Raw genomic sequence first — 18,221 nt, forward strand, 5'->3', positions numbered from 1 at the left:
CCTGGGTTATGTTGATCCCCTTCAGGGTCTTCCTCACGGTTTTCTTCATGGTTTTCTTCATGGTTTTCCTCATGGTTGGCTTCCCTTTGTCTCCTAGTGGTAGTATGTCTTCCATTATCCCTTCCTCTTCCTCTTCCTCTTCCTCTAGCCATTATAGGGTTTTACCTGAAAGTTAAATTATGTAGTTAGTTCTTGATTTAGGATTTTTTTAAAATTTAATTTCTACTATTGCAAAACATTCCCTTAGTTGTGTAAATTGAAGTGAGCACAAGGCCTATAGTTGAACCTTTGCTCTAATACCACATGTAATAACCCACCATACTTAACTCAACAAAATGTGACCTCTTTTTTTTGTGCTTAATTTAATCATTGTGTTTGATTCAATCGCATACTCTGGGCATCCATCCATTTGGATTAGGCATTCATCCATCCGGGATGAGCATCTAACCATATGGGTTAGGCATCTATCCATACAGGACATAAGATTTCATCTATCCAATACGGGATAGGCATCTACCCATACAGGGTAGGCATCTATCCAATCGGGATAGGAGGTGCTCTAGCCAGAGATTTAGACTCATCGGGACCATTCGGGTCCTGAGCCACTCACTAAGTACTACACTCTTCTAATAGGAGTGCACCGAGGTCACTGTCCTTAGGAGTAATTAAATAACATAATACAAGCTTGAATTCTGCCTCGAAATTTGGCTTAAAGCCTCGGGAAGTCAAGTGAATCCATACAAGATTCCTTCTGAGTATGCAATGAATTAATTTTTCCTTTATATTATACTTATCTTTCAAATTAGGATTCTTACTTAATCCTTCTTCTTACCAAGCCTAGACCCCACCCACGAACGCCTGAGTACTGGGGACAACTCCGTCCCAAGACTGCCTACATACCCGTTTCGGCATGGGATCAAGGCGTAAAGTATGTAGTTCTATTTTCTACTCTATGGTTTGATGTAAACTGATTAGTGGGTACGCAACCCTTTCTAGGGTCAATGTTCCAGACAGTTTCTCTGTGGTTGCTACCCACGATGGTAGCGCTTAAGCAAAGGCTCAAGATGGCCTATTGCTTGTGGCCTAAAACAACTAGATCCTAATTCTTATCATGAGCGTCACCCTTGACCAATTGCCAATCGACAATAATTCTTCAAGATTAAATCAATTTCATAAAAGCATTTCACTCATCATCCCTATAGGGGTTTACTATGGTTTAACTTAGCGGATGAAAGATCATTTTAGAATTATCTTATTAAATTATCGATCCAAGGGGGATTACCCGCCCCTTGGATTTTAACTTCCAAGTGTCCCTTATTACTCCCCGACGATTTATAGGGACGATGCCACAGATGTCGTTGATGCAACTTTATTAGGCGTTAAGTGCAGTAGTTCAACACGACGACATTACCCGTAAGCGTGACCCAGTGTTACTGTATATACCGAACGCTGCTAGGTTTTGGTTTCCTGACTTCTTTTATTTAATTTTCTAACTTATGATAAACATCATGCTTGGAAAATAATTATGAATTGAACGCGTATAATTAGACATTACAAAGCTCAATTAATTGAAATAACTACTTGATGAATTACATGGAATAAAAACCATAACTAAAATTATTTATTATTCAAAACTTGAAATATAACTTGCATAATAATGACAATTAGGAAACTTGCATATTAAAAATTAAACGTGTAACTTGCATGGAGATGGAAACACTAATAAATGTAATCAATGTAAAGAATTTGCATGAGGCAAAGGTAGTGTAAGTTACATGCAAGAATATCGCTAGTCCCAAAAATAGAATTTCACTTCAAATCATATTAATATGGATTAATTGCTAAGAGAATCTTAAAAGGATCTAAATATAAAATTTGGTATAATTTAATTTACAATTTATAAATTTGTTAAAACTAATTATAAATCTAAAAATTTACCTAAGTTTAAATTTTATTAAACTAAAATTATATAATTTTTTTTTTTAATAAATAACAATTGCCTTAAATTTGATTTTTGAAATGGCCTTTGCAAAGACCAAGTGGTGAGGGGACCATCATGGTCCCCTCCACTACCCTGCGGCCACTGCTGTCCCCTCCACTACCTTGCGGCCATTGCCGCAGCAGTGACCGTAGGCTAGTGGAGGGTACCGTTACGGTACCACTCCCCTGCGGAGGTAATAACTCCGTTCCCCACCTACGACTGTCTGATATTCCGTACGGAGTACTGATTCGTGCACCAAAACAAATATGTGTGTGTGTGTGTGTGTGTGTGTGTGTGTGTGTGTGTGTGTGTGTGTGTGTGTGTAGACACACACACACACACACACACACACACACACATACAGTTTTTCATTCCAAATTATTAAATAGCATAAAAGAAGAATATATGAACAGACATATGTATAAGAGGAAAAATATTAATGCAAGGGTGAGAATAATAATTTAATCACAGGGACGAAATATAACAGAGAAATAGTTTTAAATAAAACAGAGAAATAATTTGCTCCAGCGATGCACAGATAACAAATATATCAAAGAAGTAGATAGATGTTTATGCTGAGAAATACAAAGCTTTTCAAGAAGATTTAATATTCACACGGAGGGATTTATATTCTATTCTTTTTTTTTCACCTAATATTCAGAGAGAGAGAGAGAGAGAGAGAGAGAGAGAGAGAGAGAGAGAGAGATTTCTTCATTCACAGAGAGAGTATATAACCAGATAAAAATATATTTATGTAATCAAATGAGAATAAGAATTTATTCACAGGGGTGAATAACACAGAGCTTTATTCATAGAGAAATATATTCCTCAATTTCAACTAATGTTCATAGAGAGAGAGAGAGCTTTCTGAGAGGAAAAGAATAATATTTCCCATAGTGAATAATGAACACAGCGAGGTTTATATTTTATTATCAGATTTTTTTGTTCACAGAGAAGTAAAATTTAATTAAAAGGATGAGGTTTTACTTTCAGATTTCCATTCGAAGAGCCAGAGAATTGAATTCAAGAGAATAATAAATATTAAGATTTATATCATTTAATCACATAGGGAAGATTTTTAATCTCAGAATTTTTTTTTTAAATAAGGGGAATATGATTTTTGGATAGATCTAAAATCTTTGGAAAAGCAAAAAGCAAGATCATGTGCATATTTCCTAAGGAAAATAAAATAAATAATAAAGCTATCTTTTACATGCATTATGTGAAAGTATTTTATCAATATTTATTCCTAAATAAGAAGAAAAGATTTACAATAAGGGAAGATCTAGAAACTATATTTTGGATAATACCATTTCTCATATGTGAATGTGAAATAACAAGAAGAGAACCTGACTTATCGAAGCTTGATGTTGAATCCTCTAGCTATCCTTTTGATCTTTCCTTACAACTTGAGAGAAATCTTTCAAACAACAACTTAAAAATCCTGCAACAAAATGAGACTACGAAAGAAGATCCTACTACTAAAACTTGAGAAATTTTCTTCAAAACATAATCAACTCCCTTCTTTGAAACTTGCATACAATTTTATAAGAAAAATCCCTCAATTCCACTATCTAGAGAATTTAATTAAAAAAGAGATTCTTTTCCAATATTGGACTCATGCAAATTGATTAAAAACTTAGTGGGGGAGTTACATGCAAGGTGGTGGAGATTCCTCTAGAAGCTTCTAATTCCTCCTACAACATGTGCCATAATTGGGAGTGGGAAAATAAATAAAAATAAAATAATTATATTTTCCAAGTGTGTGTGTGTGTGTTTATTTTTATTCTTTTATAACATTTATTCAATCATTTTAAATAGTTTAACCAAAAATATAATAAAATTGTACTTAAATAAAAAAGTGATAAAGGAGGGTTGTGACATAAACAAGCAAGGACTCTTGTATACTTTGTACCATAAAAAATAGAGGATGTACTATCATTGATCCATTATTGATCATTGTACATTATTGCATCTCTCTTTCCATACTTTATCAAGGAATGATATTTATTTTGTCTTGAAGTGATATTGAGATATAGGAGCTAACTATCAACTCTTACAATTACCATGAAAAAAGGTGGTTTATATTTAGGCACAATAGGTATACAACTCAATATTAAAAAAGAGGAGACACATTACTTGAGAAATTAACTCTAAGAATGATCACTTACACCCATCAAATGCCAAATGTTTGATGAAATTTTGTGACAATCATTTACACATCAAATTTCAATGAGGACTCATTATTTAATCATGAATATCCACCTTTAATGTTTACAACAAAATATTTCAACAAATTAAGTTAAATATCTTAAAAGTGGAGTTTCCATAGCTAGAGAAAAAAATTGTGATTTATACTTATAAATATTTTGTAAGATCAAAAAGGAAAAATAACATTGATGTACAAGAAAGTGAAAACTCTTCCCTATTTATTCTAAGGTTTTATCATTTATAAGGGTTACTAAGGTTGCCTATAAGTTATGACTTTATACAAAATAAGACATAGTGTGCATGAAGATAAAATACTTTGTACATGAAGATAAAATACTTTGTACTTTTACAACTTTATTGAAAATTGACACTTGACAAGACTAAATTTTAATTGTTATCGAAGCATTGTCTTTTCTTATGTTGGATTATGTTGCTATTATTTTTTAAGATCTTCTTTAGAATTTGTAAGTTTTATCCAAGTTTATACATCACTACCCAAGTTTATACATTACTACCTATAGATTGTTAAACTTTGGATTCTATTTGAGGAATCTACATATCTTTTCTTCTTTGATTACTATTGCATGTGGAAGTTTAATTTATTATCTACTCATTTTTATATATGCTTTTCCCTTCTCCATTTGTGTTGAGAAAACTCATGATAATTGTTTGTATTTGATCTATCTAGAATTTCTCACTCTTCCCCTTATATTTTCTTTTTTCTCTTTATATTCTATAATTAAAATTACATAAAAATCTCAAAACTCCCACCTTACAAAACTTTTACCGCTCTCAAACATAGATGAAAATCACCCTCCCAAAATATCTTTTTAAATATCACAAATTTAAGACAATATAAATTAAATAAATCTCTTTAAAATATATATATATATATATATATATATATATATATATATATATATAAAATAAAAAATAAAATTTCAGACCTATAAAATCACTACCTAATTATTCCTTAAAAGGATCTTGAAGCGTTCCTCATTTTGTTCATTAAAGGAAAAAAGGATTGTAAGGCCCTATAAGTAAAAAAACTTAAATGGAAGCTATGTGATATTGCTCCACTCTTCCCTTTCATATAAATTTCAACCGCCTCAGCTAGAAACTTCCACTCGTTTCCCATCCAGCACCAAAAACGTTAATACCCTCTTTTTCCTTCCTCGAAAAGCCTCGATCTTTTTTCTGCTTTCTGAAACTACGGTAGTGTGGTGATAACAAATTTTTTAATAATAAAAATGTCACACTTTGGCAGATTTGGACCTCCAGACATCAGAGACACCTACTCGCTACTCGTCCTCAACATTACATTCCGTAAGATTTTTATTTTTGCATCAGTTTCTTTTTTCAGGGTGGGGGATTTTAAATTCAATTTCGCCCTCCTGGTTTTGAATGATTTCTGAAGAGTAATTTAGAATTTTCTGTTCTTCATACTGGTATTTTGTTTTCCTTTCATTAGGAGGGTCTACCATCAGATTTACACTAATAACTGTTTTCCCAAAATATTTACTTGGTTTTATAAGATAGACTGAGTTGGCTCTATAGGGCAGGTTTTTGTACTCTATAATGAAGGTTACATGTTCGAATCCCGAGGGTAGGGTTTTACACTATAAGTCATTCTTAGTCTATTATTGAGATTAAATATTCATATGCGAAGTGGTAGAGCCATACACTAAATTAAAAATAAGATGACTAAAAAACATCTACTATGTGGAATTTTTTCATGGGACTGTTTCATACACCAAATTGTATCTCGTATGACCCACAAACATTGCCTTTTTGGTTCACTGGACTTGGGCTCACTGGAGTACTTGACCCCCGCAGAACCGGTAGGAGCCTTCACAAATACAGGACCGAGGGAGTAGACAATAGGACAGCCAAACTGCCTATAGAAGAGTAGGGGGTTCTCAGAGGTTGACGTTGAGGACAATCTATAGCCATCGCCTTTTATACGATATATAAGAAACCGGTCAAGGAAAATCGAGATAAACACAAAACTGAACACGTGCACCTGCAGAACTACAGGGAAACTGAAAATTGCCTGGACATTGGTAGAATCTTCAATCAGTTAATATTAGAGGAATAACTGGTGTAGGCGTTTAGTTTCATGTGTGGTCCTTTTTACTTAAATCCGTTACATTGTTTTTAGTGTGTTTTTATCTCTTTACCTCTTATTTTTCTGCTCTCTCTTTTCATGTGGCTAGGTGCCAGCAAGTGCAATTGTTTTTGCAGTTGTATTAGCCTTTGGGAATGGTGGGTTTGTTTTTTAAAATCCGTGACAATTAACTTCATTTTTTTTCAACCATTTTTGAAGGCAATTTATGCACGGTGGGTTTTTTATTTTTTAATGATTTGGTAAATGTCTCATATGGGGATACTGTTCAGCTCAGATTTCAGGACTCCCAAAAGTCTCTTGCCATTCCCAGTTAGAAACATTAACCCTAAACAAAAATTTGTGAAAATAACATTCGTAATGAAGTTTTGCGAGGTTTTGGAGGCTATTTATGCTTTCTAGGGGTGCTGCCCCTCGACCCCACTGGGGGCTCTGCTCCCAGACCCCGGCAAGAGGCACTACCCCTTGACCCCAAACCTACACTAACCATTCTAATTGCTAATGTAATCATTGACATGCTTTTTATGTTTATTAGTTAATCTTTAAACTTCACTTAGTATGCTAAAGTTTCATTTGCAATTCTTATACTTATTCTTGGTTCACTCCCAAAGTTCTAAAACTCTGTCCACTATTGTTAATGTTCAAGTTTCAATGCAATCATTATCATGTTTTTAATGTTTATTAGTGTAAACTTCACATAGCGTAGCAAAGTTGCATTTACAGTTCTCATATTTATTCCTTAAACATCTTCTTATTACTAATTTTTTCAAGTACTATATGTAACGTGCCACCCCTCTGCTGCCGTCTCCAAACTGAGGCCCTTGGTTCCCACATCCCAGTGTTTGGAAACTCTGTGGAACATTGCTTATAAGTCATTTTCCTTTCCATATGTTAAAGTGACTTGCTGCATTATTTATCTGTTTGCTTCTTTAATTCAGCTTCTGCTGTTGTATTTTGCCATGCACTGCAGTATTTATCTACATACTGTAGAATTTAATTTGTTCTTTGTAGTATTATAATGTGAGTTGTAGCAGTTAAGCATTTGCCTTAGCAAATTCTTAACTGGTAACATGGAAAATTTGTGTGGAAGTGGTTGATTTAATTAATTTGTTTGTACACATGATTTTATTTTTGAATTTTTCAATGTGAGTTCTGTTTAAGTTTTTTTGTTCTCTTTCACTCAGTCAACCTCAATTAAGATTGGCTATTCCTATACATGATCATGATCATCTGTTGTTTACAAAATCTCGAATATAAGTCATTTGTAGGGTCTTGGAAATTTGTAATTGGCAGCCATTACTTGGCTTTTATCTTTCTAGCTTGACCGTTCTATAGTTTTGCCAAAATTCCTTTGCAATAGTATACATTCAGCTGCTGTTCAGCTCCAGTGTTTGTGAATCTTTGCTTGCTTCCTTCTTGTCTTGGAGATTGACTCATGGATAGTTTCTCAGAAAGGAAGGGGATCGGAGGAGGGATTTCTGAAGATACAATTGACAATACCAAGTTTGCTCTACATCTGCAGCATACCTAGCTCTTTGAGTTGATATGAAAGAATTGTTGATGTGAGGAACCAACAATCCTTTCAATTCTAATTTCTATGCACATAATAGTGGTTCAGTGTGATATAATGGACTAAGAATGCTTTCTTTAATGAAAGACTATATTGTGCACACTAATTCTATCTGCAAGAGAGACTGGACACCTTCTACATTGTTGCAGGAGAGACACACAAACCCTACCTGAATTATCTTTCCTTACTTATGTTTAGGCAAGATGTTCATGAGTAGAAATGCATGATGTACAAAAGATTACTGGTTGATCGTATGGGGTGTGCAGTATCTTGAAGAATAAAAGAAAATTATGTTTTGCAATATTGTTGGGTCCCATAATCATTCAATGTATTGTAGTAATTTAAATAAATATTTGAATGTAGATGATATAATAAACCCGATAATGAAAGGATGGGACAAGTGGTTATGCATCACTGATGTGGGGTAATAGGATAGTTCCCAGGAAAGAAACCATCTTTTTTTCCCTAAAGCTTGTGTTGACATTAAATTTGTTAATTTTAGCACTTTCAGATTAGATGATATTCAGAAAATCAGAATTTGTTTCCAACTAGGTTAATTAGATTTTCAGATTTAAGCATGATAAGAAATGAATGCAAAAGAGACAAGACAAAGTTACCCTGGGAAAACCTCCTAGGAGGAAAAACCCAGCCAGAAAAGATCCTCAGATCTGATTATGGTTTTAGATTCAATTGACAATTACACACTTATCTGGAGTATAGAAGTTGCAGTCACAAGGAAGATGGTATGGAAGACTACACAGCTAGTTTGTTGACAGTGATCATGTTTTACAGTCCTTCTAACTTGTCTTGCTGTGTATGCACCTTTCAACTAGTTGCAGTCCTTTGCTTGAGCCTTCAATGGAGATTCATGGAATTCATAATCACCAATTAGATCTGCTGTTCATTCAGTTTGCTGTGATCACTAATTGGATCTGCTGTTCATTCAGTTCGTTGTGATCACTAAATGGATCTGCTGTTCATTCATGTCGCTGTGATCACTAATTGGATCTGCTGTTCATTCATGTAGTTCGCTGTGATCACTAATTGGATCTGCTGTTCATTCATGTAGTTCGCTGTGATCACTACTTAGATCTGCGCATATATGTAGTTTGCTGTGACCTATTGCTTGTAAAGGAGTTAGCTGCACAAGGAGAATATATTTCACATTTGCTTGCTGACTACATAATGATATTGTGAGAGGTATATGACTTATTTATAGGAGAGCAACCACTCCTAATCAAGTCGGCTTATGATGAATTAATAACCTTTAATTTAATTGTATCACTTTAACTGAAACCCTTTATTAGATAGGGTCGGCCGTATTCATGTAAGCATGTAGTGTAGTATTAAGGAATGCGAGATGTATAGGGCCCAGCCCTAAAAGTGGCGTGTGGGATGAGAAGGGCCCAGCCCTAAGAGTAGCGTGTGAGAGAAAAAAGGGCCCAGCCCTTGGCAGATTCCAATGTTGCCTTAAGGCAATTGGAATCCGCATTCTACCTAGTTACAATCAACAAAATTCATTGGTGTTTCCTCCAAAAGAAGTGTTAGTAATTCAGGATTGTAGGGAGTAGCCTCTTTTCACTTGCATGGGCAAAGAGTTACCAACCTTGTTAGTTAGTTTTGTTATTTCTTTTGCAAATTATTTCCATTTTCTGTCGTTTCAATTCTTGTTGATAAAAAGGCTACACAATAGGCTTGTATTTGAAATGTTGTATGCTGGACGACTTCCTCTGAAGTGTTAATGCATCCTAGATTGTAACTAATATGAAGGTTTAACCTATGTTCAACCAAGTTTTTGGGACAATGACGATAAGTGATGAATGAGGGGATGTATTTTCAGGGCGACTTTTTTAGGAGGCCATTTTTAGGGGATAACAGTAAAAAAAGAGAAGTAAAATTAAAAAATATAGAAAATTTCAAATTTTATATGAGAAGACATACAACATATTCATTCTATTATCATTTAGTTAAGAATTCTTGTATTATTGAGTTACAATAGATTCCCATGCTTCCTTATCAATGGTCATGAGTCCTTAGCATAGATGGGGAAGAAAATGGATAATTGGGTCCCATTTTAGGAACAACCACCCAATCCCCAACCTAAGGCTAATGTGAGTACCATCTATATAACGAATTGACACAAGATGCTCACATGTACTCATAAGTCAACATTTTGATTTAACACAATGATGAATTGAACCACAAGAACCTATAGTTTAGCTATTAAGAATTTGCATTGCGTGCTTCTCAAGTTCTTGTTAAGTAGCAGCAAAATTACGTCTTTTATTTTTGTTCTTTGCAGCAGAAATAAATAAAAGTTCTTTTCAAGTAGCAGCAATGTTAATACTGAAATTCCTCTTTCTGTGATTCTAATGACTCTCCTTTTCTCCTCCTGCTTCGTGATTGCCTCAAAAATTTCTTCCCATGGCAGCATTCGACAGGTTTTGATTCAATTTATTCAGAATGGCAGAATCTCTTCACATCTTCTTTAACATTTATACTTTTCTTCTTTTGATTTTAACAGAGGGGTGTTACTTGTATGGGCATGGCAGCAGTTTTTGTATGAATTTCCAAAAATACTGTGTCATTGACCAAACAAAATAAAATTTCAAATTAAAAGAGAGGTCCAAACAAGATAAAATTTTATTTGATGCAAGACCCCTTACTTTCCTAGGGTCTGGTCGGATTCATGTAGAGCAGGGGGCATAAATTAGGAGTGTATTGGTAAACAGATTTGTAATTGTGAAAATGGTGTGATTTGCCCAATGAAAAAGTGAAACTCTTTACAACAGTTGGATAGTGTAACATGCCACTAATTCTATACTTAGAAGAAAATAGATTGCTCTCTAAATTAAGATGGATCTCTGAGCATTTCAAAATAAAACATAACTACTTCAGCTGAAATTGAAAACTAACTAATAACTACTCTTCAGCATAATAAGAATCTAACTGATTTATTTGAAAGTAAGTTAATCTTTTAATTGAACAATCGCATGGAACATATATCATTATGCTATTCAATAAGATAAAGAAATCAATGTGGTAACTATCATTTTCAAAGGAAGAGATAAAAGTACAAAGATTACAATTAATAGGCTTCCGAACTTGAGGTCTTCTGTATTAAGCCTCAGCATAGTTGGGGAGAGGGAGAGCATCATCAAGGGCTTTTCCACCCAACCATAGACTTGGCAATCTCTCGTGCCCCTTCCAACTAGAAGTAGCCTGACCCTTCATGAGGGTGCAGACGAAGGATCCGACCCTTCACGAGGGTGCAGACGAAGGATTGGATCTAGATGCCATCTTGCCATCTGAGCCTGGTGTTTAGAACCTACACATTACCTAGCCGATCATACACTGTAGGTACCCCCTAACTAGTATAACCATCCGACTAGTAGGTGTATCTGGTTCATGTGAATTGACGGTCGTTTGCATAAAACAGCACCACCTTGGCAAAGGTTTTAACATTGCAAGCACGTTAAATGCGCTGTCAATATTCACCACTCTTGCTCGACTTGTACATACTTGAGTTCAATTGATTTGTTGGTTACATAACTTTTGACCCACTGATTCTTTAATCACTTAGTAACAAATTTGTCTCATGTCTGCTGATATTAACAACCTACAATGACCTCCTTAGGATAATAACGTGCTTGAGCCCAACTGACTCACTGGATAAATATACCATTAAGGTTCAACTGACCCACCAAATCTTTAATCAACTGATTTCATAACAGTCATTTGTCAATTGACAATAACAGCCTTTGATGACCTTCATGGTAACATGACATTAATGGCCAGCTTACTGTTGTCTACCAACTCCTAACAAACTCAACTGTCACAAGGATACCTTTAGCTAAGTTATTCATTGCACACTGCTCTGCTGAACATTGAAATACAATTCCAATTAACATGAATGTTGAATTAATCATCTAATAACAGCCTACAGGTTTTTACTATAATTATGGTGAATGGATCTTATATCCATATCCTCAGATGGTTACCTATCATACTCACTAATCTTTCTTAAGTTAATGAAAAATTATAACTGATCATTATCGGGTATTTTGTTGAATTCATATCTTACATAGCTTAGCTAGCATGTAGTTTATAAACTCTAGTTAATATCTTAATTTGTGCCAGTGACTCTACACCACCATTCTGCGATACCATGGCTAAGGTATGCAGAAGGATTGGGCAGATTACTTCTCAAGATGGCACCAGCACAATGTTATCACTGCCGCCCACGTGCAACTTAAGCTGAGCCAAGTGCCCTATATAGTGATACCTATCTCAGTAGATCGCATATTTAAGGCCAAGACATTGCTGTGCTTCTTGACAAAATATTGCGAGTTTGACAATACAATATAAGATGCCTTGAAAAGTAATGCAAATGCTTCTAACAGTTTCACACTCGATAGAACACAATGACGAAAAATGACACATAATTATGGATTCAGTAATAGTTATCAGATAAAGAAGATTCGTGCCTGTAAAAAAAAGTGATACTGCTTTTGGTAAGCTCAATCTAGCCTTGATCAGACCTACTCTTCTGTGCTCTCCTTCGATAAGCAATCCCAGTGATTCCTTTGATGACTAAAGTACGATTCTCACTTTCTACCCCTGTGAATTAATCTATATGCTATGAAATTATATTGCCGACAGGGTACTGATTCTTCTGCTCCATCCCTCGAGCATACTCATTCCCTGTGAAATAATAATAATGTTCTTAAGCCAACACCTCCCCCCCAAGTTCTCCTGCCAGATTCAACAAATATCACATAAAGAAATAAAGAAACACTAATCAAGAAAGCGTTTTAAATGAAGGAGCAAGCATTAACAACTCGAGGTGATGTGAATAAATTAACATCGCCACCTCACATATATTTAATAAGCAAGGCTTGGCTTAGCCGAAAATAAGATTTTTACTTTAAATATTCAATTGCTTGATTTTATTAAGAAAACTTAACCTCATTTAAGAATCATATAACATACATATATATGGATATTTATATGTTAAATACGTTCATATCTGAGTTTATATTTATATGTTAAATAAATTAAATTATTTGCTAAAAGAATAACTATGAACCAATTAATATCATTATAAAAATTATTAAGCCAAGAGCATCAACAGACACTTATTTCCAAAAGACGTGTAAGGCAAGGACCAACTTCCTACTAATTGACAAGACGGTACAACCACCCTAAAAGGCAAGGTGACAACTTAACTTCACAACGATTTGCCACTAGGTTTGATGGCAAGTTCGATCAATCCTGAAGTCCACAAACCTCTCCTTGATGATACTCTTCCTCCCTTCGAGAGCGTTGCTAATCTTGCATCCACTTGGTAACATAAAAATGGCTAGACCATTCATATCTTCTCGAGATTCACAAATATATGAAATATCATTGTCTAATTAAATCATTCATAACCATAGTAGAACTCAATTAATGATTACACATTCACATATGCATGTAATAAAGTATAACTGATATAACAATCACAACTGCCTCTTCATTTAGCAATCTTTATTGAAAAGAGGGATGTAACAAATAGGTCGCTCAATAACTGAGATCTTCCTCTGCATATGAGAGGGGCAGCTCCCTCGTATGATGGGAGTTTTTTAGGATTTTTGATATACTTTTAGTCAAAAAGGATTTAATGATTAGCAATGCTTAAAACTTTAAAGGAAACTCTTAACAATAAATGTGCAAGTGTTATTGAGTTTTCACTGACAGGACATGATTTGGATTAAACACATGCACTTCAAAGATACTAAAGAAGGATATGCTATGGTGAAACTTATTCAAACTTGGCCATTGCCATTCATGAAATTGGGATTAAAGATCACAAAGATGTTATCAACATTAACATAGGACAAAGATACTAAAGAAGGATATGCTATGGTGAAACTTATTCAAACTTGGCCATTGCCATTCATGAAATTGGGATTAAAGATCACAAAGATGTTATCAACATTAACATAGGACAAGTTAACAACAATGAACACTTAACACCATGAAACACCTCCAAAAATGTATCGCATTTATTTTGCAGAGTTGTACAACTCAAAATTCTTGTTCTCCCAAAAATTCATAAAAGCCGAAAGTCCTTTACAATGCTATAAAATCCCTTCACATATATTTCTAGGATAACCACTTTGGAACTACTAGAATGAAGTTATTAACTATTACATTTTCACGCAAAAAGAGTCATCTGCTTAACTTTGACCAAAATATGACAAAAGTTCACAATTACAAAAGTAATGTCAAAAACTATAACTAGTGACCTATTACAGCTAGTTACACAAAGTAAAGATATACAACTTGATCCATATGAAAACATCTAAAGATTATTCCGTTGTGTTGCCTCTGACATCTCCTAATGAAATATTTTGACTTGCGGTTTGCCTTTGCTGAACTGAAGATTTTACCTTGAAGGTTCTATAAGACTTGAGAGCTTATGTTATGGATTTATATCTAGGAATAATCACATTATTCATTTTCATTTTTGAAGTAGTGTGATTATCCTGAATATCAATCTTGATGATAACCAAATGTATTGGAAGCATCCAAAGTAATAGACACAATTCTTAATCCTTTCATTATGTCAGCACCAGTGGCTTGCTTGTTGGCCAACTCTGCATCGATCGTACTCTCAGATTTGCTTTGGATCATTTGAGTGTCCATGTTTTGAAAATCATTCTTCACTGATACATCTGCAGTGATTGTTGTGAGATCATTCAGAACCTTCATTTTTAATCACTCACAAGCTTTCAATAACTTCTCTTGTTCTACCAAATTTTGGCTGATATTTGCTAGTTTCCAATTTATACTTTTGGACCACATGTTTGGCTTATTTTTTCAGCAACACATTGATATCAATCTCATTCATCTCTTGAAATTCTTTCAATATCCCTTGCCAGACTAATTCTTGTTCTTTGGCACCCTTTAGTTCCTTATCTTGAAAATCAACTTTCTCATAAATATCCTTTGCCTTACCAATGAAGTCCAAAGATTCTGCTTTCAGCTGACTTATCCATCCCTCAATCATCTTGCCATAAGACTGATATTTATGTATGTCTTCAGTAACCTCTCTCAGTAATCCCTTCAAAATCTGTGAGTGCTGAAATAGTTGTTGTTTCTATGGGCAAATAAGAAGGTTCTACAGTAGATTTGATGTAGGATGACAAAACCTGTACTTGTTGTTTGAGCTGATCCTTCGACCGTTTTTCTTTCTCTGTTCTTTGCATCAGTTTAACTGTGGATACCTAAAAATTATGCATATCTCCTTCATGTGTTGAAGGGCCAAGGTCCACCTTGGTGATATCAAAGTCACCTTCATTTGCTTCTTTTATATTCTTCTCTGAAGTGGGTCGAGCAACTTCAACACATAGATTACCCGATGAAGAATCAATTGCTAACCTTGATGCAACTTTGATCTTCTTTGGTTTTTCCGTCTTTTGGAGTAAATTGGCAATCATATCAAATTCGGGAGCCACTAATTCTCTTTTTCTTTTGCAATGTCTGCTACAACCATGAAGAAGAAGATGTCTGTAGAGGCTCTCGAATGCCAATGAATGATGAGTCCAATGACATAGGAGCGTTAGGCACAAATGGCAAAGGATTTTCATCATGGGAAACATCTCCAACTGGCATCTCAAGAGAAGTAAAATCATCATGAGGAGTGTTTTCTCTACTGGAAGGCTGTGTGGCTGTGACTTCAAAGATTTTCCTTTCAACCCATTCCTTTTGCCCTTTTGACAACATAAGCTGTTCTTTCATCTACACTTATCAATTCTTGAAGTGACCGAACAATAGGTGGTAGTGGCAGCACTTGAATCTTTTCAAAATAGAAAGGATCAATCAAATTTGATCCATCATCCTCAATGCCGGTCACATCCAATTCCAATCTGAAATCAGTAATTTGTTGGATTGTAAGCTGTTGATTGTAACTAGGGGTGTAGGGGTTCGGATTGCCTTAAGGCAACATCCGAACCCCTTTTAGGACCGGGTCCTACCCTAAATTAACGTGACCCCATCCTTATTCACCATGCCATGCTAAATAAATTCCAAAATAACTTTAGCGCCAAAAATAATAAGGAGGCCGACTGACAAGGAGGCCGACTTAAAAGGAATAAAGATGCATATAAGTAAATGACAATTTGCAAGTCATTTCATCAAGTCTAATCATATCAAAAAGGCGATTTAGCTCTGCTGTGCGAACTTAAGGAAAAGTGCGAACTTATTCAGCTTGGTGCAAAATTGTCCAAAGGGACATAGTAGATTTTGATGCAAGACATTGAAGCATACAAGGACAGATCTGATATGTGAAGATCAGATTCGAGCTAAGTATTGTACTTATATTTTAGAGGAGAATATATAATCTGACCTGTGGGTCGTTCATGCTGGGTTTTTCCTCCTTGGAGGTTTTCCCAGGGTATGCTTGTTTGTCTTCTGTTCTATTTCTGATTTATGTTGGTTTCCTAAAATTCTGCAAATCTGATTACAATCTAGAGCACAATTTAATCTATGTTGGTTTACTAAAATACTACAAATCTGAATACAACCTAGGGCATAATCAATTAGATAAATCTGGTTAACATACCTAGGGTTTAAAATAACACCTCATCCAATCCCTTCTTCGAACTTCAAAATCATCTTCGTAGTCTTCCTAGAAGTCCTCGATGTTGGGAAATGACGAAAACTTGGGCTGAGATTTAATTTTTTGTAACATACCCCTTGCTGTCAAAGGGGAATCTCACGGTGCAAGGATATAAACTGATTTTGATGATTGACCTCTCAATATTTTGGGCATCTGAATTTGATTTGCAACTATATTGATCAATGCCAATTGGGAAAGGCATGCCGTCCTTTCGTTAATTTGCGCACATCCTGTTGATCTGACTAACTTGCGTGCATACCTCAATTAGGACCAGTCTATCATCTAGAAATCTTGGTAGCATGAAGGGACATCTGTCATAACCTCCAATTCAGATATAAGTAAACCTCGGAAATCTTGTGGAGTAACTCTCATACTGCTGAATAAGAGCGGCTGCCTCTGGAGATATTCTTGAGCCCAATGTTTCATTGAAGTTCCCTCACCGCTAGCATGGTGAAAGTGTCATTTACCCTTTGGAAATAATGATATCTTTGTTCTAATCACAATTGTGAATGTTAGTCATAAATCAAAGTTGTTTCATCATAAATGCCCCGCTTATTGAGCCCTGGCCATCTTTTCATTCCTGTGAATCTGTGATGGCATAGAAATCATATGATGTCATGTAGAAGTATTGATTTTTCAAGTCCGATTAGCTGGTCATGTAGATTATTACTGATGATTTCTGCCCAATCAATGAACTTCACATATAATGCTGATATAAAGGAACATCCATCCCTCAAAGTCATGAGAATCCTTATTACTCATTAATCTGTTCAAAAAGATGACCATACTAGCAATATCCTCTGCCAACAAGGACCTGTGAATTGACTTTGACAATTGTGATTTTCCTTTCATTGGTGTTGATAGCCAATTTTTAGCTATGGCATTGAGGCATTGGCTTTTATTGTTAGCAAAATATTCTTAAGTATATTCCTTATTGACATCTGTGAACTCATTTCTAACTGGGGACCTATATACAATTGCAATAGAATTGGATCAAGCTTCGCCACCACCCCACCATCAACTCTTCCTGAGTTTTTGGATCATATGCCTGCATTCATTCCAACACTAACTCCAGGCATTGAACTGATACAGGATAGCCTGCTGCATGTGCTAACCCACCATCCAATAGTTTCTGTGCTATTGGGGTCCTTTGCTCACCTTCCATTGACTTCCAAAATCTATGGATCTCTAACATTTCCCAACTTTGTATCTGTTATTTCAGGAAGTGTACACTCGAGGATTGGAGCGTAATCATATCCCTCATATTTGTATTTCATTCTACCCAAATTCTTCGTCACTAGTTGCAAATAAAGGAAAATTGCTTTTCACAATTTGTTTCTTGTCACCTGTTGCAAATTTGCTAACCTTCTTTATTTCACCGATTGCTTGATCAAGAATTGGATTTCAAAGTGTTTGACGACTCAAACTATTATAAAGTTGGCCATGGAAATACTAAAACATTTTCAACAAATCAGCTTTCTGCAGATTCTACGGTCAGTTCAAATTGTGAGATGACATCTCATTGGAGCATTCAGTCAAACAGTTCATCTGCCTTGTTACTGTTTCTATGTTTTGCGTGGTTAACTGCAAGGGATGTAGTGACTATAGCATCCAACAAAATTTCTCTACAAACTGTTTCTGAATACCATGACTGCATTAATGGCGAGGA

The 18,221-nt window shown here is 35.1% G+C and overlaps 1 protein-coding gene across 3 annotated transcripts in view; it reads left to right on the top strand.

The window, feature by feature from the left end:
• The first annotated feature begins 5,252 nt into the window (after window positions 1-5,252).
• The window catches only part of LOC131076407 (serine/arginine-rich splicing factor SC35), a 31,085-nt gene continuing 18,116 nt past the window's right edge, over window positions 5,253-18,221 (top strand). For 2 of the 3 annotated variants that reach the window (XR_009113346.2, XM_058013571.2), the window contains exon 1: window positions 5,257-5,518. Coding sequence is in view for 2 of the 3 variants with exons in the window: in XM_058013571.2 (XP_057869554.2) it covers window positions 5,443-5,518 (76 nt within the window). In the remaining variant the exon portion in view is untranslated. Of the gene's footprint in view, window positions 5,519-18,221 lie in introns of all 3 variants that reach the window. The other variant, XM_058013572.2, reaches the window with a different exon arrangement.

The sequence above is a fragment of the Cryptomeria japonica genome, chromosome 7 (assembly GCF_030272615.1).
Source record: "Cryptomeria japonica chromosome 7, Sugi_1.0, whole genome shotgun sequence".
Lineage (NCBI taxonomy): Eukaryota > Viridiplantae > Streptophyta > Pinopsida > Cupressales > Cupressaceae > Cryptomeria > Cryptomeria japonica.